The sequence below is a fragment of the Rhea americana genome, unplaced genomic scaffold, assembly GCF_003343005.1.
Source record: "Rhea americana isolate MKP2758 unplaced genomic scaffold, rheAme1 scaffold_122, whole genome shotgun sequence".
NCBI lineage: Eukaryota > Metazoa > Chordata > Aves > Rheiformes > Rheidae > Rhea > Rhea americana.
The window spans coordinates 885447-910285 of record NW_028185284.1 but is presented as its reverse complement, the minus strand read 5'-3'; the positions used below and the strand labels follow the sequence as shown (position 1 = coordinate 910285).

General features: G+C 38.0%; 2 protein-coding genes across 6 annotated transcripts in view; one reads left to right on the top strand and one right to left on the bottom strand.

Moving 5' to 3' along the window:
- CPEB3 (cytoplasmic polyadenylation element binding protein 3) overlaps positions 1 to 17507 on the bottom strand; it is a 92166-nt gene extending 74659 nt beyond the window's left edge. For 3 of the 5 annotated variants that reach the window (XM_085325723.1, XM_085325726.1, XM_085325727.1), the window contains exons 1-2: positions 15399 to 15526; positions 14268 to 15172 (exon numbers count right to left, since the gene is read on the bottom strand). In XM_085325723.1, the coding sequence (XP_085181849.1) occupies positions 14268 to 15161 (894 nt within the window). In that variant the 5' untranslated portion in view covers positions 15162 to 15172; positions 15399 to 15526. Of the gene's footprint in view, positions 1 to 14267; positions 15173 to 15398; positions 15527 to 17462 lie in introns of those variants that run through there. The other 2 variants (XM_085325724.1, XM_085325725.1) reach the window with 2 other exon arrangements.
- A 6169-nt stretch (positions 17508 to 23676) lies between these two features.
- The window catches only part of MARCHF5 (membrane associated ring-CH-type finger 5), a 31447-nt gene continuing 30284 nt past the window's right edge, over positions 23677 to 24839 (top strand). The window contains exon 1 of the mRNA XM_085325730.1: positions 23677 to 23929. Coding sequence (XP_085181856.1) covers positions 23886 to 23929 — 44 coding nt within the window. The 5' untranslated portion in view covers positions 23677 to 23885. The remainder of the gene's footprint in view (positions 23930 to 24839) is intronic.

Sequence of the window (24839 nt, the reverse complement as noted above, 5' to 3'; positions counted from 1 at the left end):
ACTAGCTTCACTTGGAAGAAGGAAGGGGAAGAAAGGAAGGGAAAAAGCCCACAGGCTAAAATTGTTATAATTACAAGCAGCTCTAAAAATCAACTATATGCAATTCCATGTCAGATCAAATTTTGTAAGTAGACAGAATTTTCTCTGTTGGAAGTACTGAATTATCTCATGWATGGTAAAGCTCACTGTACTAGTGAATCTTAAATTAATGCACAAGTGAAAAAAATATGCACTGTATCACACTTTGCATACTCGTATATGTTATTATCTAAGAGGCTCAGAGACAAACAAAAAAAGAGCAACTATYTCATACACCAGGTGCCTGAATATTCCCATTGCAATCCTGTAAAACAGACAGAAGGGATACGATCTCTTCCTCTTAGAAGAGGGGATGCCATAGGCATTTGCATACTGTCAGAATTATGGATTATGCATTACAGTTATTACTGCACATTTGGATTTAAGTAGAATAGTTCAGAAATCATACGTAAGATATACAAGTACATACACAGTTGGAAAATTAACTAAAAAGCAAGCTTTTTCTTGTTAACTCCTAACAGATTTTGGAAAGGATACTTATATGAGCAAGAAAAACATTTTCCTTTTATATTATGACAGCTGAAATTGATTCAGTACAGAGTGAATTTAGTAAAGATTGCTCCAAACAGGGAAAAGATAGTGAGAAAAAAGCCTATGGGATTTGCTAGATAATTCTCCTTTTCTGTAATAAAGATTGACAGGTACCTTAAGAAATGTTACTATAAGGAAGGAACTAGAATGTTCAGCCACTGAAACATTCAAGAAAACTGTAACATGTTTTACAAGAGTACCTTGGACAACAAATGTCTAGGAAAGTCTAACAAGGCTGATAAAAGAATTAAATGAAAAATACCAGGAAAAAATAGGAGAAATTAATGTAGCCTCCATAATCAGTCGTCATATACAAAGGGGAAAAAATCAGGTAAACACGGGTACGATCAGAGACAAAGAAACATCAGATAATCAAATACCAGACAGCAATGGGAATGTACCAATATCAGGAGGCAGCAGATAAAAGGGGAAATAAGTGATAGTAGTAAACAGAGAAATCAGCTGAAGAAAGGTTACTAATGGAGTTCCAAAAGGACCAGCCTGGACACCAAATTCATCAGGAATATTGAAGTTGGAACACACTAATAATATTTGCAAGACATCATCAATATACAGGAGATTAAATCACTGTATAGGAAGAACGGGATGAATTTGAAGAAATGTAGCAATGAACTATGATATTTAATAGCACAAACTACAAGATCATGACATCAGGGACTCAGTCTTCATTATAAACTGGGACCTCATACACCAGAAAGAAGGACACAGGAAGGAAAAAGACAGAGCTTATTAGTTAAGTTCAGGATAATTGTAAAGCACAACTATAAATATATGTGTGAAAGGGCAAACGCAATTTCCAGGCTGTATGGTCTTTCCAGTTAGGGCTGTTTTTTGCATCCATCTCACATTTATATTCATAAAAAGATACTCTCCTTATATCTGTTCTTTCAAATTATTCCCCTTCCTCTATACTTCCCACTGAGGTATATTTTGAAACATTTAGTTATATCAGTAAAAGTTATAGGGCTACTATGCAACTGAAATGTCAGGAAAGTTTCCAAATCTCTCTAAAAATTGATTTTTTTCCATACAAATTGTATCATTTACAATATTCTGCTTTAAACTTGTTTTAAATGGTGCACAGGAGGTCACTTCTCCCTTGTCTAAAAAGAAAAAAAAAAAAAAAAAAAACAGGTTTTATTTTTGCTTTGTGAAACCATGTCAGAAGAGAGTGTTCCTCTTTAAACAAAGGAGGTAAGACTGTTTGCAGGAGCTTCAATAAGTTCTGCTGATAATTCAGGTCAATTCTATTACCTGGATGTCACAGGTATAGCTTCATTTACTAGCATTCAAAAGTAGCAGGAGCCACCAACCTGGGACCCTTATTACTGAAATGCAGAATSCAGCCTGAAGTTCTGCCAATAAAATCTTGAAGACTTTAAGATTTTATTGGCAGAACTGTTTTTCCACGGAAAGTTAGTGGGCATCCTATCATCTTGGATTACCATTCATGAACACACCATACCTTCACTTTTGTTTTCAATGTTAAAAATCCTACTTTTTCTCACCTTGACCTGTTTCCTTCACCCTCTTGTCCTGCTTTGGTCCACGAGGGCATAGCTATCTGCTACTAGGGGCTTTGCGAGTTTTAAGAAAAGCCCTTTCTGTTACTCTGAGTGGTTTCACTATTTTGATTTTTTTTTCTTTTAAATTACACAAAGAAGTAATATAAGCCTACAGAGAATACACAAATAATTGAATCATTTGAAAAGACAAAATATTAGGTCAGATTGTTACACTTATAATACTTTAAAACATGTATTTATAAATAGTTTAAAGAAAATTCCAAAGTCATAGCATATGTTACAGACATTCAACAGACTCAAATATTATGCATCTGAAATGGTTACTAGGCACATCAGGTAGATGGTATTATATTTGGTTATAAGCCATCCTTTAACAGGCTGGACCCCAACAATCATTTCATACAGTAATCATTTATTAACCATTTACAAATGTGCAATTAGTGGCAAGGTCACATAGTAAATAGTAGTAACACTAGTGAGCCACATGTTAGTTCATTAATATATCTAATAAATCTTCCTCACAAAGTAAAATACTGTATTAGAGTCTCTGCATAAGAAAAGCTCTGAATATTATTCAACAGATAACGTTTCTTTAAGAGACGACAAAGAACACAGTAGTTTAATATATTAGACTTAAGGTTTCTGAAGCATCTTCTGTTGACAGCTGTAAAGTCAATAAAACATCTCACAACTATCTATGAGATGGCTTATCATATGCTGCTCTATATCATGTTCTATCAGTGCTTAACATATTAGAAACATTTGGGGGGAAAAAAGCAACAAGGGACACACTCATTCAAATAACAATGTTTATGCATAGGAGTTTTCTTTACTCTTAAAAGGATGCTAATAGTTATGACTCATATAGCAACAGAGCATCTGGATATTTAAAGTTCTTTTTTTGAGCTCTCTTCCTTTAAACACTGTTTCAAATCACCTTCAAACAACTGTTGTTGCAATCATTAATGGTAATAACAGCTCCTTGCACTCAGGGAGAAAGGCTATTAATTACAGTTCCTTTCTGGAGAACTGCTTCCTTCAGCATAAGCAAACTTTTTATTAAGGTAGAAAACAGTTCTATGCCTTTGACCCCAATCAGCACACTACAAACTTGCAGTTCAAGAAGTTGATATACTTGCCTATGAGATAGAAGATGTTACTGAACATGAGAAAAACATGTTACTGGAACTGAAACACAAGTACATGCTTGTAAATCAGTTAAATTTTTCAGATAAAAATTTTCAAATCAACACTGCCTTTCTAATACTTAATTGAATGCTAAATAAAGGGTGAATTTCTAGCTTAATACAAAAGAAATAGAAAAAATGTGAAAGAACTAAATAGAAAAAGATCAAAAGAAAAGAGAAAAGATCATAGTCATGTCAGTAGAAGAAAGTCACGGAATACTGAGATGACCTAACGTTCAATAGATCCAGAGAGTAGAAGCTTGCATATTTATGCATTGTTCTTAGATATTTGTAATTTAATGGTGCAGTTCTGTAAGCCAAACTAAACATACCTAAGTTAAAAAAAATATATTTTAAATATCATCTGAAAATAAATTTATTCAATTAAGTTACAAAAATCAAAAATTCTGTCAAAGAACACCATCCCAAGTGAGAATAAAAACATATGTACAAAGCATAACTGAGCTGAGAATTTGAGCTCCACTGACACTTGACACAGGCATCAAAATTAGCATTTATTTGTTTCATGCCATTTTTGTTTAATGGTCTAAATGCTTTGAAAGTAAGAATTGTTAGTTACACAAGTTGTATAACATGCAAATAAAATAAATGATAATTCACAGTCAGACGCCAGTAAGAATGTCATAGTGAAGCACGATGACTACTTATTTTACAAGCTAAGTAAAATCTAAATTAAAAAAAAGAAATCAAGTCTCTTAAAATTGTTTTATAGGAACAGAGTCAGAGTAAATTAGGAGTTACTAGAAGAGATGAGCATTAGTTTAAGATTAAAGGAACACTCAGGAGACCCTTTAGAATGTTAAGAATGACTTTGTAAAAAGGGAAAATACCTACAATTCATACTTCATAACACTATTTGGCATTTWGAACATATACATAAATACATAAAAGTTTATTTCTTTTTGTGGACAAATAAAAATAAGCATTAGCACAAAAAAYGTTTAGAGTTAAAGAAAAAGCTGAAAAATAACTAGATTAAAAAAAAAATAGGTTAGAGATTCCAGGTTCCAGATCCCATTCCTAGATTTAGTTATTCTACATATATACTGTAGATTTAGTAGTGACAACATAGCAGTAGTCATGACACAGCGAAGATTTAAACATCATCCCTAAGAATCAAGGCAAAAATCACTGGCTTGTCGTTTTGAATTCCTATCATGCAGGAATTACATAATCATTCAAGGAAATATGGCAACTCCTTCCTTGTGGGTTTTTTCTTTTTCTTTTCTTTCGTCTTCTTTTTTTTTTTTTTTTTTTTTTTTTTTTTTTTTTTTGAGCCTGCTGATAGCTAACAAACAGCAGCAATAAAAGCATAAAGCCACCATTGTTTCAAGTAGAATGAGGTTGCAATTCCAGATAAGAATTAAGAATTTTAATTTAATCTAAAATAATACTTTACAATTCATGTTTTTTAAGATAAAAATAAAATATAAAAGGTAATAAACACTTTAATAACTTTTGTAAGTAGTCATAATTCCAGGCTGCCTTTAGGCAAAAAATAAGCCTTTACTACTCTGAGCGCACAGATAAGAAAAGCTTCAGTGGATGATTGTCTTGAAGAACAGTTCTTTTTTAGAACAGAGTAATTCAGAAACATGTTAAATTATAGATAGTGTCACTTTCTAAAGTTGCCTGACATTTCCCATTAAAAGGTCAGCTCTAAGTTGCTTACAATGTTGCCAAAAATAACCTTTTTGGATGACTGTTTAGATGGCACCTCTCACAATAATTCTTCCCCGTAGAAAAGGTTAATTTCACCAGAACATCCACTTAGAGATTAAGCCATAAAAGCCAACTGTATAAATAAACAATCGCTATGTTAAAAACATAATGCTTTTCTTATTTTGCAGAAACACTGTTTTAATGTCGGAAGTGTTCTTCTGTCAGTTTGTGTGAAAATCTATCCCAAGTCACACTTTTAGGAAGTCAGGTGTGGGGAAGAAAAGAAAAGAAAATCAGTTCAGCATGTTTAGACTAATTGCACATTTCTAAAATTCACAACTTTTAACTATTTTTACTTACTTTACTATATTTTAACTATTAACATTTCTGAAGACCCTGTTTTCCCTGAATTTGTTCAAATCCTCTTAAAACTCCTTGTGCTAGTGAGTTTGCATAGGAGTCATTCCCAACAGAGCAAGTGAACATGATTCAGCTTATGATTACAGGGGTTTATTGGGACTTCCCTTGTAACTTTAAGCTTTGACATACAAAATGGAATAGGGAAGATAACTCACATGAGAAGCCTAAGTAAAAAGGAGATCAAAAAGCAGGAACAGAAAGAAGTAGAGCCGAGGTGAACAGTTCAAGGCTAAACAAAACAGGAAAAGGGGATTATGCCCACAAACTCAGGCTTCACCCAAAATCTTGCCAGGAATCCCAAACCCCCAACACCTCTGAAACCATTGACAGTGGGTGCTCTGTACACCCTACTTTCACTAACTTTGTTACTTCAAGAAAAATTTGCAAATTTGATCAAAAGATTCCAACTTGGCTGACGAATCACATGAATGTCATCACAATGTGCAACAGAATTTGTGGWTTTGTGTAAGCATTTTACTTAAGCTCTAGGAAATTCAAAAGAACTCTAAATTTTGCAAAACCAAACACTAAAAAAGCAGGAAGTGGATAAGTAAGACTGCTGTGAAATACAACCCCCTTGCATGAATAAAACATAGCAGTCTAACTATTTGATCAAAAACATTTTCCCCTCCCACAACTAGTGCTCAGAAAACCTTTTCACTGACACTTCTGAGTAATTATTTGTCTATAGAACYTCTACATTATTTCTCACAGAATTTGGAAGATGTAGAAAAAGACATAGAGGGTTAAATGAAAAGAGGTTCTCACAACTAAGGAAAACAATTTTTTCCCTTCTGTTCTCTTCTTTAATGAAGAATTCTTAACTCCTAAATAGTAAATGGCACATAACTTCAAACTTTYCACGTGACAGTATTTTCTTCATTTTTCGTGACTAATTTGAGATTCACAGAAGCATTAAACTAAGAGACAATCAATGGAGGCGCCGCTTTGRATATAGAGTTATATATGCTAAACATAAGTGAACGTTTTATGTCCAGGATGAGTCTGAAAAGCATGCAATAAAAAGACAAAAAGTATGCAAATAAAAAAAAGAGGGAAAAGAAGGTATCAATTAGCTGTATTTTAAAAATGATACTGGGAACTTACAAGAAAAGACAGAATCATATAATTGAAGTTTATGAAAATGCAAACAAAAGATGTGACCAAGCTTAAAGATGCACAGACAAAAATTCTTCCCAATATTTCTCCATTCAATTTTTCTTAATTCTAAAAGTTATAAATAATAATAAAAAAGGCAACAGAAGTGAAAACTTAYTTCTACAAACAAAATAGTATATTCATCTGACAACTTTAACGTGGGACACTTTATTATCATTATGTGCAGTATTCCAATATCAACTGCTTAAAAGTGATGCTTTTGCACATCTCTATTCAACTTCTACCAAATGAAACAAATAATTTTTAAATAAGTAATGAAACAAAACATGGAAACATAAATCTAGTTAGAAAATGTATAAAACGCTACAATAGCCTAAAAACTGAAGAGTCTAAACATTACTCAGACCTATTTGTTAGAAAACAAGAATGGAAAACTATCATATTTCAACTTGCATAGTTGCTGGAAAAAGACATGTACCTTAAATACACAAGAAATACAAATTATTCTAATACTAGAAATCATACTTTGTCACTGTTGTGCTAAAGCAGATGTTATTGAACATTTTTAATAATGTTTTCTGGAAAAAAATAACTTTATACATATACAGATATAGATTTTATATATGTGTGTGTGCATGTATATTACACGTATATTTACATCTAAAAACACTGCTTTTCCAATGAATGGGAGATTTGCCTAAACCTTTGCAAAATACAGTGGTAAATTCTCTCATGCTACATGTTCCACTTATTGTTGCTGCCCGGGGGGGCGTGGTGTGGTAGAGAGGAAGGGGGTGGGGGGGAATCTCTAACCATATGTAGACATTCAGGAAGTTTCCTTATAGAAGGGAAGTTACTAGTCTAAATAGCACCAGAGAAAGTGCAAAGGGACATTTAGCTGACCTTATGCTGAGTAAACAGGAATTAGAAAGCTCTGTTTCCTGTCCTTCCTGAAATTTTATTTCCACTCCACCTTAGTGAACAAGTAAGTTGGGAAGAGAATTGGTGAAAACTACTTAGGGCTGCATTTTGTGAAACCAAGTACTTAACTGTGCTTGCAACACAGTAGAAAGGCACAACAATCTCAGCCCACCCGGCAGAGGGCAGCAACTCTTCTACCTACTTTTATCATTCCTCCAACTTGAAGATCATACAGAATTTCTTTATCTAGCTTGTGGTATCTTCTGGCAATAAAAATATGATGTTTTGAAGAGAGGGAATATGAGCAAACAACCCTCTTTCATGCTTATAGAATATGGTGCTCCCTTTTCAGTAGGTAAATGCAATCAACAGCTATACAAGAAAAGCTTACTAATATCAAATTCTGGGAGGTGAGACAGATGAGAAGAAATAGCGAAGATGAAGAGAAAAGAGCTTCCTTYAGTATCTAAAATTCACAAACTGACATTATTGTAATGGACTGGATCAGATCTTTCTCCTTAAATAACATTATATATTACTATGACAAAAGTAAAATCAAAGAAGCATGTTTACTTTGGAACAAAACAGCAAAGCTTGTAAAGGCCTTTATTTCCTGTGTTTGTGCAAGTTTGAAATAATGTTTTGATTAAATTTCTAGAACAAGTATCTTGCACTTGTGCATAGTATTTTCAAATTTGTAACACTACCTCAAGTAATCAGTAGGAAAAAGAAAAATAAAGGCCAGAAAGACTTAGATTCTCTCTGAAAGCTAATCACTGGATAGTTTTGTCATGATGTTTTCCCTCCAGTCTACTTAGAATGTTTTTGAAAACACAGTGGTCTACCCAGTCCAAACAAAATTCAGGTGCGAATACCACTTTGTAACTTCAAACTAAGCAGGACTACTCCCATTTGGCATGCTGCACACAGAAAGTACTCTGGAGTGATCTTAAGGACAGAAGAGCTATTTTATCAGACCTAAGAAACAGAAATGATCATCATCCAAACTGCAATCTCATTTTCTCCTTGAAAATCACTTTGAACAGGAAAACATTAATTTTCCAGTTCTCTTTTTCTCCTACATTCAATTCACAAGAGCAGCCTCTAGGCAAAAAGCTACACCAGGAAAGATGATCAAAGTAGGGAAATCGCAAAAAGAAATTGTCATGCCCTTCACCTTGCCTTCTGCCTTACCTTCCAGAGCAAAGACAGATAACCCCTTTATCAAATCTTCATGACAAAATTATTTATTCATTATTTACATTGCAACTTTTAATATTTTAAAGGAAGTCATGTCAATTTAGTTTGTTCAAAATACCAGATATATACTGAACTTACACCTTTGCTTCACCTTCACTAACRTTAGTCAAGAGCTTGTTTATGATTCAATTGGTTACTTAAAATCAAGACAATAATAAACTAGTATTCAAATCATCACACTTCAAACATGAAACAGTAACGGGCTTATCTGTCTRTATCATGTTCGTGTGTTTAAATTAATTTGAAAATTAAGACATTTAGAACTCAAATTAAACACCTCAAACAAAAACTGTAAAATCATTTACAATTACTAAAGCTAGCAGATAGTATACTGGTTGTACCTGATAAACTAAAGACTACTAGGATACCATGATACACATTCTCACATTTTAACACTCATAAGCAGACTGCTTGATCACATTAATAGCAAATGACATCAGAACTACATAAAAAAAGTGGGGGGAGAGGAGAAAAGTTGACTAAGTTAGTTCTACAACACCTAGATATATTTATTTCAGAAAGTCACAGGCTCTCAGCATTTGTGTGTCATCACATAAGAAAAATTAGTATTACTCAGCACTTTAAGAAATAATTTACAAAATATCAGTAATCCTATTGATACTATGTATAGTTATTTACTAAACTGTCAAGAAGCTGCAGCTCAGAATGTCAAATTTAGAATGAAGACATATTTTAAAATTAGTTTCAAAATAGATTTACTGCATCCAACTATCTTCAGATGCACCAAAATCTAGATTTAAAACAAATTATTTAAAAGAAGTCACCTAAGTCTCTCAGCCAGGAAAGCTCCTTTACTCATACGTGAATATGCAACTTTTTTATTTGTTACTCCTGAATGTTTCAATATTTGAACTCATTTTGATTCATTCAACACTTTATAAATACAATATCCTATTATGCAGTTGAAGTTATTGTAGTGTTAAGTAAGAAACAGAATTATGACAAGTAAACCCTAGCTAGGTCATAGTTCTTTAAAGAAGCCAGCACAAATGTTTCAGAATTCAAGAGAAAAATTATTCTGTACATTAGTCCAGTGCATGTGCATGCATATGTGTGAGTACACACAATTTGTTTTGAATATCAGTTGTATTGTAATGGAGAAAGCTAACTATGGGCTAATATCCCTGGACTTTAAACATTTAAAGAAAATAGCTTCTTCAGCAACTTTTTATTACTCAACCGTAATTTTCAGTTGAACTATAAACATTATACAGTAGCCACTTCCTTGCCCTCCATTTCACTTAGTACACAGCTTAGTAAACAGCTGTTTAGTGCAACAGATGACAAAGTACTTGTGCCTGCTAATATGTTACTTACGAATATCTACCTACCTATCTATATATAAGCATGTATTTATGTATATATACACATGTTTATAAACAAATTGGCCTGGTGTGTGGATTTGTATTTTTTATCTGWATAAAATATCAAAGATAAATATCATTCATAAAATTAGCATATAATGCTATCTGGACTCAGACTAACTCCCAAAGCAAAAGCTTTCTCAACCTAATACTCACCAATTCTTGGTAATTAACAGCCACGCTCAAAAGACAGCATGTTAAAACTATCTTTATTCAGAACATATACCCTACTCTTCTTACTTCTGATATATTTATCGGTAAAGCTGGTAAGAATGACTTGATCTATGCCAGAAACTTCAGAGTACCAAATTGCTATGCATTTTTTAAATGTACAACTTGCAATTATGTATTTTGAATTGTTTCTAAAGAACATTAGGAAAACAGCGTACCTAACAAAACCTGAACAATTTCTGGGAAATCTTTCACGTTGTTTGTTACAGTGATATTATTAAATACTTACAATGTAGACTTCCTTAACTAACATTCTGGTCTCCAAACATTAAATTGCTTCTCTRTCTTCTCCACAATAAAGAGAATTTCTAATCCATGCTTCCAATGATCTATTTCAGGCACAATCAATCCTCCTAACTCTACAAGATGCATCCCAATATCATCATATGGCCAAAAGCCAAAGAAATAAACTATTTACATGACGGAACTGAGGGAAAAAAATAATTCCGGGAGGAACTCAGAAGTAGATGACAATCGCTCTCCCTTAAGCCCCATCGTTCTGCTGTACAAAAGGACTGAACAGTGCTTCTGGTCCCAGGGACAATCAGTAACGACAGCCTCAAATGCACTTAGTGGCTCCTTCATTTTACAGCCAGAAATGAGGATAACCTGGTCTAATGGCACAGCACTACTGCTGTCACATGATAACCATAACAGAGGAACTTTGCCTGAACCACTCACTAGCTGAACAATGTTGAGCAGAACAAATTGGTCATCTTCCTATGTTTCCTATCTGGCCTTGTTCCACATCTATTTCTGTCATCTCCAACTCTTATTTAATACATTATATTTTGTTCCATATCAATTGCTCTCTCTGTTTTCCATTCCAACTATCAGCTTTGTACCTTTAGATTTTTTTTAAAGTGCTCTCAATATTTCTCAGTAACTATACTAAAGTCTTCTGCTACAAAGCATTTTTCGTTGTCTTTCAATGTCATTCAAATACCAACAAAATTCTTACTAACTGATATTTTAAACACTGCTAGAATTCAACATATTTCCTTGGGACAGATGTCTTAGTGGTTTTGACGAACAAGGTGCCCTGACATATCACTTGAATTACTAAGGGGAAGAAGATATTTAGTATATTATTTTWTATGAGTGTCTTTTAGAGAAGTATTTCAAAATTCTATCAGCTTTTTCTAGAACCAGGTGTATCAGAAACCTATCTACAAATAYTATAGATTTAGAATACAATCCTTAATTATAGACATTTCTGCTTAAAATTTGATTACCATAAAAACCTGAATTAAAAAATATCATTGACATTAATTCAAATAGTCTATTGATACTTTTGTTACTCAGAACATCTTTAGCTTCATATCTCAGTATTTAAGTAATTAAATGCTATTCATAAWTACAAAAAGGGTCTTATAATTTTAACAAAAGAGAAAAGAACTGGTTAGTACAAACAAATTGCTAAYGTGCATTAACATATTGATAACAAGTTTACTGGAAGACACTTCTGAAACAAAATCAAAAACCTGCAGTTATGAAAGGTAGCAGATGCACATGGATAAACCTGCCAAAATTACTTGATAGTGCTGACAAGCAGAACTTACTGTGTCAACATATTGCCCAACTTTTAGAAGAGAGAGAAGAAAAAAAACAACATCCCATGAGCCAGGCAACAAATATTAAGCTCTTATGTGAATTTGTTTCTATCAACATAAATGTGAATAGAATAGTTGTCTGCAATCAGTAGCATGGTTTTAGGACTCCTTTGGCAATTTGTGAGGAAGGGCAACCAGCATTAACCCAGACAACAATCTTGCAGGCAAAATTGGTCATTTTGTGCTAGTAAGAACCTACTAAGAAAAAGAGTGTACAAGTATCACAAGTCTCTGAAATTAGAGCCTTATTCCAGCTAGTAATGTGAGTAGTCTAAGCATTTGCTTTCAGTTTAACAGGAAAATAGCAGGTTAAATTCACAGAGAAGAAAACAAGTTTCCAAATTTACATATCAGCTCACACTTTGATTTTAAAATTAAGATTCTGAAAATCTAAATGAACTTTTCTTTAACAATATTATCTTTTTTTCTGAGAATGACTAAGTCTCTGCCAGCTTAATTTATGACAATTTACAGTCACTTTTGCTGCTAGATAATTCTAGCATAATAATGCTCTGATCTGTGAAAATTAAAAAACATATAAGGTAAAGTTGGGTATTCACTAAAGCTATACCAAACCACAAATAAAAGACCATTTACTGATATTTTTCCTACAAATACAAATTATTTACCCGAATTCATGAAGCCTTACATTTAGAGAACTTCAGTAAAGAAATAATCAAACTGAAGCACATTTTCCACTCTTAAAAACAACTGGGAGCTATATGTAGTATTTTTTGTTCTGCTATGTTCTATGCAATGTAATAGTTTCACCAGGCATATCATGTCCTAAGAACAGCCCTTCTCCAGACTTCAGTGCTAGAGAGACATTGACCAGCAGTTTACCAGAACCCACTCCGCCTTCATTTAGGGTAGCCAATAAAAAATTAGCAACTCTCCCTTTAAACAGAATGAAGCAGCAAAATGAAATTTCAGGGCTGAGTATAAGATATCCTCTTTGAATGGGACTACAAAGTGCACAGGAACGCATATATCTTACTCCAACAGTCTCTTAAGGTGATCTTTTTTTCTCCTCCCCCCCCCCTTTTTTTTACTTTGTTTCTAATACTAAGTGTCAATCTGGATGGCATTCTTACAGTACTAATAGGTTAAAAATGTTTGACAGTTCATGCTTTGTTGAAAAAAGATATTACTGAAAGAGAAAGCATATATATGATTTCACTGTATTCTAAAACTAGAAAATTTCAATTTGTCTGAGACTACAAAAGCTAACCTCGAAAACATTTGAGATTCACTTCACCTTCTATAGATCTGACCGCAAGTGCATGCTCTCCTTTCTTCAATCTAAAAATTGAATTAACGCTATGACAGGTTTCATTCTGCATTAAAATTGCAAATCTTCTATGTGGCCTAGTTTCAGCTGCAATTGATCTGCTTTGTCGTCATAGTTTAAAAAAAAAAAAAAAGCAGTGAAGGACACTGCAGCTTTAAATATTTCAGAGCTATGTAGCTAGTAAATAGACTCCATTGCAATATGGCTCTGAAGGTCGTGTCCTATTGTCTCTTTTCCCTGCAAATATTTTGAACAGCATAAAATGGTTTATCTTATACAATAGCTCCCTGCCATTTCTAAATCACATCGGTTGTATTAGGCATTTCCTTACTGGAAAGCACAGATACGCCACTCTTTCCATACACACCCACGCTGCTTCTAAATGTATTCAAAATGTACACCATCAATATAACACCAAGGCTATACAGATCAGACAAATACTGTRTTTCATAAATATACCTTATGCCAACAAGTCCCCCTTAAACCCAACACAACGACAGTTAGTTATGATAAAATAATTTACTAGATTTCTAGTCAAGAAGCATCTTTAGTTAAAATTAACATGCTCTTAGAAAATTGAAACCAGCAATTTTAATGTCTCCTGTTTCTCACATATGACAGGACACAGAAAAAAACAATTATACTAATAGAGCACCCCTAGAAGAAAGTCTGCCAGACCTGTTTTCCATGAAGGTTACTACCTTTCTAATGCTAAAAATAGTAATTATGAAGGAAAAACCCTGGTTATATGGAATAAATTTAAGAAAAATAAGATTCCAAATCCTTAAGCCAGAATTTGGGATTTTTGCATATGCACTCTCTAGCATTACCTCTAGTAATTTCATATGAGGTGACTATTTAGTGCAGATACAAGTTATGGAGATGCCTCTCAGGTAGAGCAGTAATGTGAAATAACCCCCTGCAGTAAATTTAACTCTGTGACAGCTGTCACCATGCAGAAGGTGCATGTAGTCATTTACCTGAAAAGGCAACAGATTGTTGCCATTATCCGTCCTGAAAGCGTTGTCTTCCATCCAGGATTTGGGAGTTAAGGGTGCAGCCCGTGGGAACTTCGGAGGGGCAATGACATTGCTGGAGAATGGTTTCTTAAGGGGTGAAATGGGATTGAGGGGGGAGGGTACGCCGACCCCCACTCCCACTCCAACCCCCACTCCAACTGCCCTTCGAGGGTCCCTACCAGCCTGCAGACCACCCCAAGGGTTGGAAGGTGTACTCCAAGCCGCATTTTGATGATTATTCCAGCTGGAGGAGGAAGAAGAAGAGGCAGAGGAGGAAGACGGCTTGCTGGTCATGATGGGCTGATGGCTGTAAGCAGCATTTCTCTGGGCAAAAGGTGCCTGGTTAGGGCTCACAGGTGACCTCCGCTGCTGCTGCTGCTGAGCTTGCTGCTGTTGCTGCTGATGTTGGTGGTGTTGAGTCTGAGCTAGGCCAATTTGAGGCGAGAAAGTGCCACCAAACACAGGGTTGACGTGGTGCGGAAAATTCTGGAAAAGCATTGTCCCATTGACTGGAGTAATCCCTTGGAAAAAGCTATCATCCACCGTGTTTGTGGTCCCTGTAGACCAGGTGCTGCCGAAGGAGGGAGACAAGGAGGTGCCGGCTGCAGGTTCTTGTTGAGGCTGGTGAAAGCTTAAGCCAGGCAAAATGGGGGACTCCATCTGCATCTTCTCCTTGCTATTTTGAGCAGGAGCTGATGTGCCGATACTAGTCACTGGGCTGCTGTCTTCTGGTTTGGGTGTCTCTGAAGAGATGGGTGTAGAGGGGGCTTCTGCTGAGTTTGGATCTTGCTGCTGCTGCTGCCGCTGCTGCTGGGGCTGGGCTTTGCTTTTGTCCATCAGTAAATCATCCTGCATGGTTTGCGCAGCTGAAACAGTAGGGGAAAAAACCACAAAGACAGATTATTAACATTGTCATTCATACTACAAACCAGGCTGTTTTAATCATTTGCCTGCCAAAAATCTCATCTTAGTGCCAGTGCTATGCTACAGTAAGTTGCAAGGCAAACCCGTAATCTCCCCCTCCCCCATTTAGGAATATGTAACGCTCGATCGTGCCAGATTGCCTTTAAAATATTTTTCAAGATGCTTCACCCTTTTTGATGCCTTGTTTCCCTTCAGTCTAAATGAGAGATGTGCTTATAGGGCAGAGATATACAGCAATTTCGCCACGTCTCTTTTCTCTTACACCGGAACTCAGAGCTCTCACCCTGCAATGAGAAACTGATTCTGGTTCCTGTTTTTCCAAGCACCCTCCTCCTCCTCCTCCTCCTCCTCCTTCTCCACCTCCTCCTCCACCTCCCCCTGGTTATTTGCATACGTCAATAAATACTGCTGCGTCCTTCAGCAAGGTTAAAAAGACACCAGTCTTCACTCTTCTCCACCCCTTTTCTATTAGGAGACCTTTAAAGGAGCCGCATGCCTATTTTCCTTAATCAACAAACAAGCTTTCAATTATTTAAATTCAACAGAGAGAAAGTACACACAAAATCCTGCGCTGATTGATTATGGAAGTAGCTCTTAGCTGCACAATCATTTTCTGGTTTTTTTTGCCAGACAGCTTGCTGTTTGCTTAAGATGCATGGGAAACAATCACAACGACAAGGTGGGGGGATAAAAGATGTAGAGCCACTTCATGCACACCGATGTACAGTTAGATTTGCATTTAGTGACCTTACAACCTTTCTGTTTAAAACAGTATTTTACATCAAAGTAGTCCCTTGCTTAAGTGTATTTCTGCTCACTGCATTCCTATATTTGAGCTATCATGAGGAGAGTAATTTTTAATAGAAAAAAATAAGGTCAAAATGAGCAAATCTGGGAGATAGTATTAGACTCTGAAGTTTCTGATACTTTCAGAATAAAAAATAAAAACAGGATAAATCAAAATACTTTAAACATAGACATGCCACATTTCAAAAGTCATCTTTATATACATAAAATAAAGATTAGCAATGCAAATTATTTGTTAAATCAATACATAAGCAAAAATTTAAACTTAAAGAATTAAATGCAGGTAGTATGATTCAGTCTTACATCTGCTAGAAAAGGTACTTCTTATAGAATAGGTCAGATAATATAATTTGAATATTATTTTAAAACACTACCACTAATGCATATACAGATGTCAAGGAACAGCAACTGCATGAAACTAGAACAGGCACCTCCACATTTTGCAGACTTTTAGTCAATTAAAGAGACGATTGCAATCTGAAAGTATTTTAAATGGGCAAAAATCACTTACTTAATTGAGTAACCATGTCAAATATAGTCATTGCTAGATACCTAATCATATTTCTAGCAAGCTAATTATATGACGTTTTTTAATGAAACAAAGTAAACTTAAGCCAAATCTATAAGTTGATTAAGAAGGGTGTCAAAAAGTGAAGTCAATGACCTCTGCTTTCTGACATCAACTGTTTTCAGATGATCCATGTCTACCTTTAAGACTTTTTTTTTTTAAAAAAAAAAATCTCTTCCATAGCAACACACATTTGTTAATTAAAACTGAATGTCAGGACAAGTTTCTGCTGTCAGTTACATTATTGCTCATGCTCTCTATTATTTCGCTGTTTAATACGTAAGCCTAACCATACAGGTTTATGAACAGACTATGTAGTGAGACAGCATTACAGCAAGTGCCTAAAGCCTAWAAAGAAGAGAGCAAACTCTTGCAACTGAAAAGGGCAGCACGGCTGCTGCTGGAGGTGCAGAATGTTTTGAGAACCAGTTTAAAGTAATACTGCAGTAAGCCATAATATTCCAAGCTCTGTGTAGCTTTCCATCAGCTGCCCTTCTATCAAAATCACCATTAGTCCTAAGGCTGCATAAAATTGTTGATGAGACAATCATCAACCAGAGAGAAAAAGGCAATGTTTATCCCTCCCTAGGTTCTGACACATCAGTTTAAAAATATTAGTGAGAAAAACATAGCAGCTAAAACATTAAAATTCTGTTGTCAATGAAGTATGTTTAAATCAGTTAGTCAGCAAGTTATCTATAGTTGCTACAGCAGCATTTGTTTCAAATATGTATCTTGACCTAGCTATTTGTTTTTGAACTTTATCCTGAGGACTATAATCCACATTCGTTTTCATATTACTTCTTAAAGGTAAAATTTCTGCATAATTCAACCCTCTTGTCAAGGTCAAGACCTACCTTTAATGAATGAAGCCAGTCTGAATGGAAAAACACTGCATAATAAATGACTTTGAAAGACAGGCCAGCCAATGTCTAATGTTAGACTAATACGCAGTACCTCTTGATTATTTGCTGGTGTAAGTACTTGTGCAAATTTACAATCCAGTACAGGAAATCTATATCCCCATAGCAATACCAGCTCCGTTTCATGCAGAAACCCACGCGGTCAATGCAGAAATTCTAAGGAACAATTACCTTTGGATTTTCTGTATTTAAAGATCAAAAAAAAATGAGTGTGTTTATTTCCTTCTTTCGGTTTGGTATATGACAAACAGGCGACCACTCTGGCAAGAGCACTTTGACAACTGGGAGGACACGGCGCATGCCCCGCCACGGAATTGTGGGGTTTGAAGTCTTCTCTACGCACGGCTTCTCCCTGCGGCCCGTGCGGAGAGCAAGCGTCAGGAGAGGAGGGGGCTCGGGAAGAGGAAAACACACACACACACACACGCATACTCCAGCTTGCTCGCTCGCTCTCGGGAAGAGCGTTGCAGTCTGAATCACTAGCTCTCAGGAAAACAAATATCTGTCAAGCAGAGCTGGAAGTCAATAATAAAATAAGAGCTTCTAACAGTTTAATTAATTTACAAACCCAGATCAAATAGCTACCTAGTTAGAACAGTAATCACTAGCCAAACTATTCTAGCACAAGAAATTAATTTTAAGCTTGTACCAGCTATAAAAAGATTACAGCTATTACAGATGAGATTGTCATGATTCTTAGCTTAAGAAAATATTAATCTGTTATAGTATCACTTTTAAAAATACGTTCCAAATCTCATATTCAAGTAGGGCATGTAAGTTTTTAAAACAAACAAAAATCAGCACATAGGCATTAAGTGATGCTATATGAATAGTTTCAGATTTCCAAATTATCATTTTTCAATACCAAATCACTGTTAATACCCTGGCAATCCAACCAAGGAAAAAAAATAGAACTTTTACTGCTTAACATTCCTTCTGTGCCGTACTCTGCAGTTCCTCATTTCAGCTGCCTCCCTTCCACCACCCTCAGTCCGCATATCTCCAACCTCCACTTCAGTACGCGGCCTGAAAGGAATTCCTCTCACCATGCGGTCACATTTTGATGATTAATATAGGTCAGGTGTGGCTTTCAGAAGTTAGTTTACAGACACTTGTGCTTGCTGTCTAATGTAGAAATAGCCAAGTTTCTGGTTATTCTGGACCAAGTGCTAATGTTTGTGTGGAAGTTATAGAACTGAAATCAGCAGTGTGAAAACATTAATGTTTTATAAAATTGTATGCTGACTGTTCAAAGGATGAAATATACTTTGCTCTATGGATGAAAGAGATGACTAAAGCTGAGAAAAATAGATTAGGGGAGCTGAAAATGGGTTGCTGAAAAACATCTCTTTGCCTTCTACATTCTGTTTATGTTGGACTGTATGGTCTCTGCCTGCCTGAAATCAATGTTGTAATTAAGAGTTTCTCAACACTTGCTCTGACTTGTTTGTGCTACTCTGAATCATTAAGGGCCAGTAAAACTGCTTTCTTGCAGCAGCTGAGAATTCCTCATTTATTCAAATATCCTAGCTAGTACAGGGCTGGCTCTGTTTGCTGAATACCACTCCTTTATGTCCCTTTTTATTTCTAGATTGTTGCTTTTCAGATGATTTGAGGATGCATGTAGAAGGGACCACAGCCTTGCTGACAGTTCTGGGCAGGGGACAGCTTCACTCTGTAGATCAATCATTAAGATAAGCAGAGTGCTAACTATACATCCAGAAAAGGAAAAGCACTTTCTAACCAAGAAAATCAAGGTATAAAGGCAGTTTTTTTATATTAGTAGCCACTACAAGAAAAACATTTTTTTATTTCTACCAGTTAACTCTTCAGTAACTGAAAGTTAAAAAGATAATAAGAACAGCTGTATCAGAACACAAGAGCTTCATTCAATCTGATATCTGAATTACTTGACCTGGGCAAGTTCCAAAGAAACAAATGTAAGAAAGGCTCAAATGAGCCAAGCTAACTCAATGTATTTTTACTTTCTGAAATACATTCAATGTATTCTTATTTCCTGAAATTCATCATTACGTAATTTAAGCCTACTATGGGTAACAACTTATGCTAATCTTTTTACCAGAAAGTGAATGTTCTGACTGGCTTGATGGTTAAAAGGAAGCATTATGCTATTGAAAAAATGAGTTTTATTGCATAAGTGTTTTTCTCAGATTTGTTTCATTTTAGTTTCATTGAGGGCTCCTTGTCTTTTCACACTAGAAATAATGTAAAATGCTTAACTGATCTTGTCATTTATTTTACACATTGCTATCATAGCAGTTAAAATGCAGTATCGACTAAAGAGAATTAATACTTTCGTATTGCCTGGTTAATTCACTTTGCAGAAAACTAAATAATTCCAGCACTCTCAGTGTTGTCACATGAAAAGATCTGTATCAAGGAACTGTTACTTCATTATTCAGCGTCTTGCTCAGGCCTTGCTGAAATGATCAGGTAAACATTTAATATTATTTCCATATATAATCTTATATATTAATTATATATAAATATTGATATATATATATAGCTTGCTCATCAAATTATTAAACTTAAATCCAAGTTTGTTACCAAACAATTTAGTATTTTAAAAGATGACCTGTCAACTTATAAATCTGACAGCCAAATTTAGGGCTAAGTTTACTAAACACTAATAGCTTATATTATTTTTGATGTTTTTCATCAAGTACTGTACTTGCCTTCTAATAGAAAGTTTTATTTAATTCAAAATAGTTGCTATCTCCTGTTAGTGTCTGTGAGGCTGCGCTCAGTCTAATCTCAGTCAGTGGCAATCATTTTTCTTCACTTACATTGGCAAAAAGGGAGTCTGTTCCCAGGAGAGCTGTATCTAACTAGGTTGAAATGCAGCTACTGCCAGGGGATGACAAGAAAGGACAGAGTGAGACAATGCAACAAACATCTCCGAGACAGAAAGAAGAAAGAGGAATCTATTAGGGAATAATATAGGAAGCAATAATTTAAAAAACGCACAAGTAGCAAGAGACAACCTGAGCTTTACAGTGGAAAATGCCTATGCAAAGCAGGAAGCATAAAGAATAAAAAAGTGTAAGGAAAGGGAAGAGAAAAAGGGAAGGGGAATGAATTGAAGGAGAAGATTGTTGGGGAGAATAAAGCAAGCATTTGAGTAGAGCAGCTGCATATCTGATCTTGGTAGGGGAAAGAGATGAGGATGGAATGACAACTCCTGCTCTGTCAGGCAATGAGGAGACTTCTCTCAAAATGTAGAAACAGTTGCTTATGTATGTATTCTTACATCACACTAATTTTGCAATGAGCAAAAAAATCGAGAATGCATACCCCCAGCTGTGCAACAAACCCTGGAGCAATATGGAAGCATAAATCACCTTTTAGATTTCAAGATTTTAAAGCTATTTATGGGATGCTTTGAGGTCAGATTTTTTAATACCTGATGTTTGCAAAAAATACGATGTACAAGCCTGCCAAGTGTTTACCGTTTGACCTGATGTTCAAGTTTTGTCCAGTCTTGTCAGTCAGTGGCCAGTACTACAGCAAAGGAGMCTTCTTTCTCACAGATGATTCTTCAGCCTTATATAGTAGCCAAGAAATCCTGGGTTCTGGTTACATTTCCTTGGGTAAGTATTGTTCACTGCCATTATTACTGATCATGACCTCATAGCTTTATCCTAAATGGCAGGCAACTAATGCATCCTTCCCACCTCCAAACAGAAATATAGAAATTACACAAATCATATAACCCTAGTAATAAAACCAGCTTCCCTGGTTTATGTCTAGTTTGTAACATTTGAAGATATATATATAAACCCTACATATTTGGCTAATTTGTCTGATCAGTGCTCTGGTCAACAGCCAATGCACTTATTCCAGACCAAGATTAGAAACCAGGAACTCTGATAGCTAATATCCCTCTTCTATTTCATAAACAGCCGTATGACTAATTGGCAAAGTGTGTACTGGGTTCTCTTCCGTGTAGTCATCCAYGTATGGTGTACCAGGCCACTGCAGCCCAATACTTCTCAGCAGTGCAAGCAAAATCGAATTTCACTGTCACCAGAACAAGTACCAAATACATTTTCTAGTATGTCAGTTGACGCCATCTTCCTTCCTCCTTCTATATGTACTTCCCMAAAAAATACATTGAGATCTGTGAAATTACTCCAGCATTCCTATCTATGATACTTAGCAATTAAAAACCAAAAAACAATGCCTCCCACACCCACTCTACAGATACAGCACAGCTTAAAAGTCCAAATCAGGGTGTGAAAAGAGAAATGGAAAATAAGATATGGAAAAGATAAGGTCAGACACAGAATAACGGTAGCGGCTTAAAATAATGTATATAAACCCATGTCTAATGCATTCTTAGTTGAGGGACTCCAACTGTGTAACCAATTTTTACATTTATATTATTCCATAATATGACAATGTTGCAATACTTTGCTTTTTTAACATCTGTTTTTACAACACTTCTCTCTCCCCACAGACTCTCAGTGATTTTAACACCTATTTTACAATAATACCTCTCTCCCACAGACTCTCATAGTGATTTTAATGGTCGTTTTTACACCACCTTCCTCTCCCCACAGACTCCGAGAGTGATTTTTTCATAGCTAAGGCATCTGTGTTGGAGAATTCAGGATATTCATAAAAATCACCTTCCTATTTTACCTTACCTATACAGCCATGTATACCTACCAAGCAAATGCTACTTGTCTCAACCAAGAACAGACAGATGTTGATGCAGTTACCTGTTTGGGGGGGTGGGTCGGAAAAATAACCACCTTGCACACTAATTACAGTATAACCAGGTTATAACTCTCAAAAAATATCAGAGACTCATTACGTGTAACAAAACTCATTACAAAACCTAGTTATTAAAAAAAATATGCATACAAGTAATATAACCTGAAAAGGAAAGGCCACAGTCAATCTTTACTAAGCTTCCCAAGAATTTGGAATGTCTTAACTGTCCGTGGAAAGTCTGACATCACCCTTTGCTTGGGGAACATGACATAATGCAGAACCTTTACATACAAGCAAATCAGCTACACTTGGACCAAGAAGAGTGGAAGAGAGACATTGTGTGCCCATAGTGGAGATGGAGGAACAAAACTTTTCTCCAGGCACCATCTGCCTCTTTGCTTGCTAAATGCTTTTCAGATTCGAAGTCTCCAGTTTCTTAGACTGTGATGCGGTATATCAACTTCAGACCCTGTGACAGATTTTAAAGCACTTTAGAAGTTTTGTCTCCCCCCTGCTCCTTCCCTCCCCATCATGAAGCCCCCATACAAACTAAAATAACGAGTTACAGCTACCACTATCCTGCACCTCACCCCGCTTGCCCCCAGAGGGGCTCCAGCCTTCCCCAGGTGCCGAGGGCCACGTAGAGGGGGGTGTTTTACCTCGCCACTGCCAACAAACCCGCAGAAACGGGTTCGTTTCCCTCCCACTGCGCCAACCACCGCCCTCCTCAGCAGCGAGCCGGGGGCACCCGGCACCTGCAGGAATCCCTCGGCCCCCGGGGCTGCTCCGAGGAGCCGCCGCCGCCTGCACCTGCCCGAGTGGCCGGGGAGCGGCGGGGCGGCTCCCGCCCCGCGGGAGGCGGGCGGCGAGCGGCCCTGCCCCGGCCGCCGCCTCCTCCTCCCTCCGCGCGCGAGGAGGGGCGAGCGGCCGTTGCGCGGCCGCCCCTCACGCGCGGGGGGAGGGGCCGCGCAGGGCAACGGTCGCGCCGCGAGGAGGCGGGCGGAGGCGCGCGGGGCGCTTCCCTCGCCGCCGCGGGAGCGGAGCCGGGGCGACCGTCCCCTTTCCTTTCCCTTCGCTTCCCGTACCTGCCTCGCGCGCGCGGCGCCGGCAGCGACTACTCAGCGGCGGCAGCGAGGAGACGCATAGGGAGGGCCGGGGGCCGCGACAGCAGGCGAGGAAAAAGGGGGCGGGGGGCGCGCCCCGGGGGACCTTTAAGTCTCCCGGAGGCGCCAGGACTACATTTCCCAGCGTGCTGCGGGCGCCGCGGCGTGTGCCTGGCGCAGGCGCACGGGGGCGAGCGGGGCGGGCTGCGAGGCGGCGCGGCCGCCGCTTGGCTTTTACCTCACAGAGGAGTCGCCGCCTCCCCTCGCGGCGGCGGCGGCGAGAGCAGCTGCGCGGAGCGCCGTCCTGTCCCGTCGCGTCGCGTCCGGGCGGCCGCCGCCCCGCACGCCTCGTCCCCGCCTGCCGAGGGAGGGGCGGCCGCGCTGCCCTGCCCCCGCTCCCTCGGCGCCGCCCCCCCCACCCCCCTCGCCCGCCCGCCCTTGCCGTCGCCAGGCTCCGGCCCGCGGCGAGGCCCGCTCCTCCCCGCCGCCGCGGAAGCGCGGCCTGGCGGTAGCCATGTCCGAGGAGACGGGCCTGGCCCTGCCGCAGACCATGGACAGGTACGGGGCCGGGCCGGGCCCAGCGGGGACGGGGCTCCGGCGGGGGTGTGCTTCGAGGCGCCGCCGCCTCGGGCCGCGGCCGTTGGCGGGCGCCCGAGGCGCGGTGGCGGCGGGGAGGGGTCTGGGCCGGGATGCGGGGGTTGGTTTCACTTTTCCTAGGAGGCTGTGTGCTCCCGGCGAGATCCTGCGGGCGCGGGTGTGAAAACCAGCGCAACGGAAAGCGGGCAGCGGTGCCCCGTCGCCGGTGGTGGCGCGGGTGGGAGGTGCTCGGGAGGGAGGGGGCGTGTGCGGCCTGAAGGGCGGGGGAGGTCCGCAGAAGGCTGCGCAGCTCCTGCGGGTGCGCGAGGTGGTGTAGGTATGGACAACATTGAGAAGCACGTAGGGTAAGGCAGCAACAGAGGAGGTAAGATTACCTGGTCTTGTGTGTCCTGCTGTTGGCTTTATAGTCTTCGAGGAAAGCCTAAAAGTGTGCAGCTTAAAAAGGAAAAAAAAGCGTAAATTCTAAGATAAACTAGTATGACTTAAATTTAGGTGAGGACTGATGTTTAGTTGATCTTAAAATATGTTTATTACACTTATTCAAACAAAGGCCTGAAGAGTATGTGGCTCTTTCACTCTGCTCTGCTGAGGGTTGAGGATACAACCAGTGTACACTTTTATTCAGCAGTTATCCAGGAAGCCCTTTAAAGCCAACCATATAAAGAGCAGATAAGAGTTGATGGCATGTTATTGCAGGAGGTATGATATGGTATTTCAGAAGGTGCAGTCCCAACAGGAAACAAACATATGTTGATGAACTTGTCAGGTTTTCATCGTAAGGAAGCAAAAACCCCGGTGTTTTTCTTCTTTCCAGGTCACCTCTAAGGAAAGAGGATTTAGTGAAATACAGACTATCATCAGGCAAGTGATG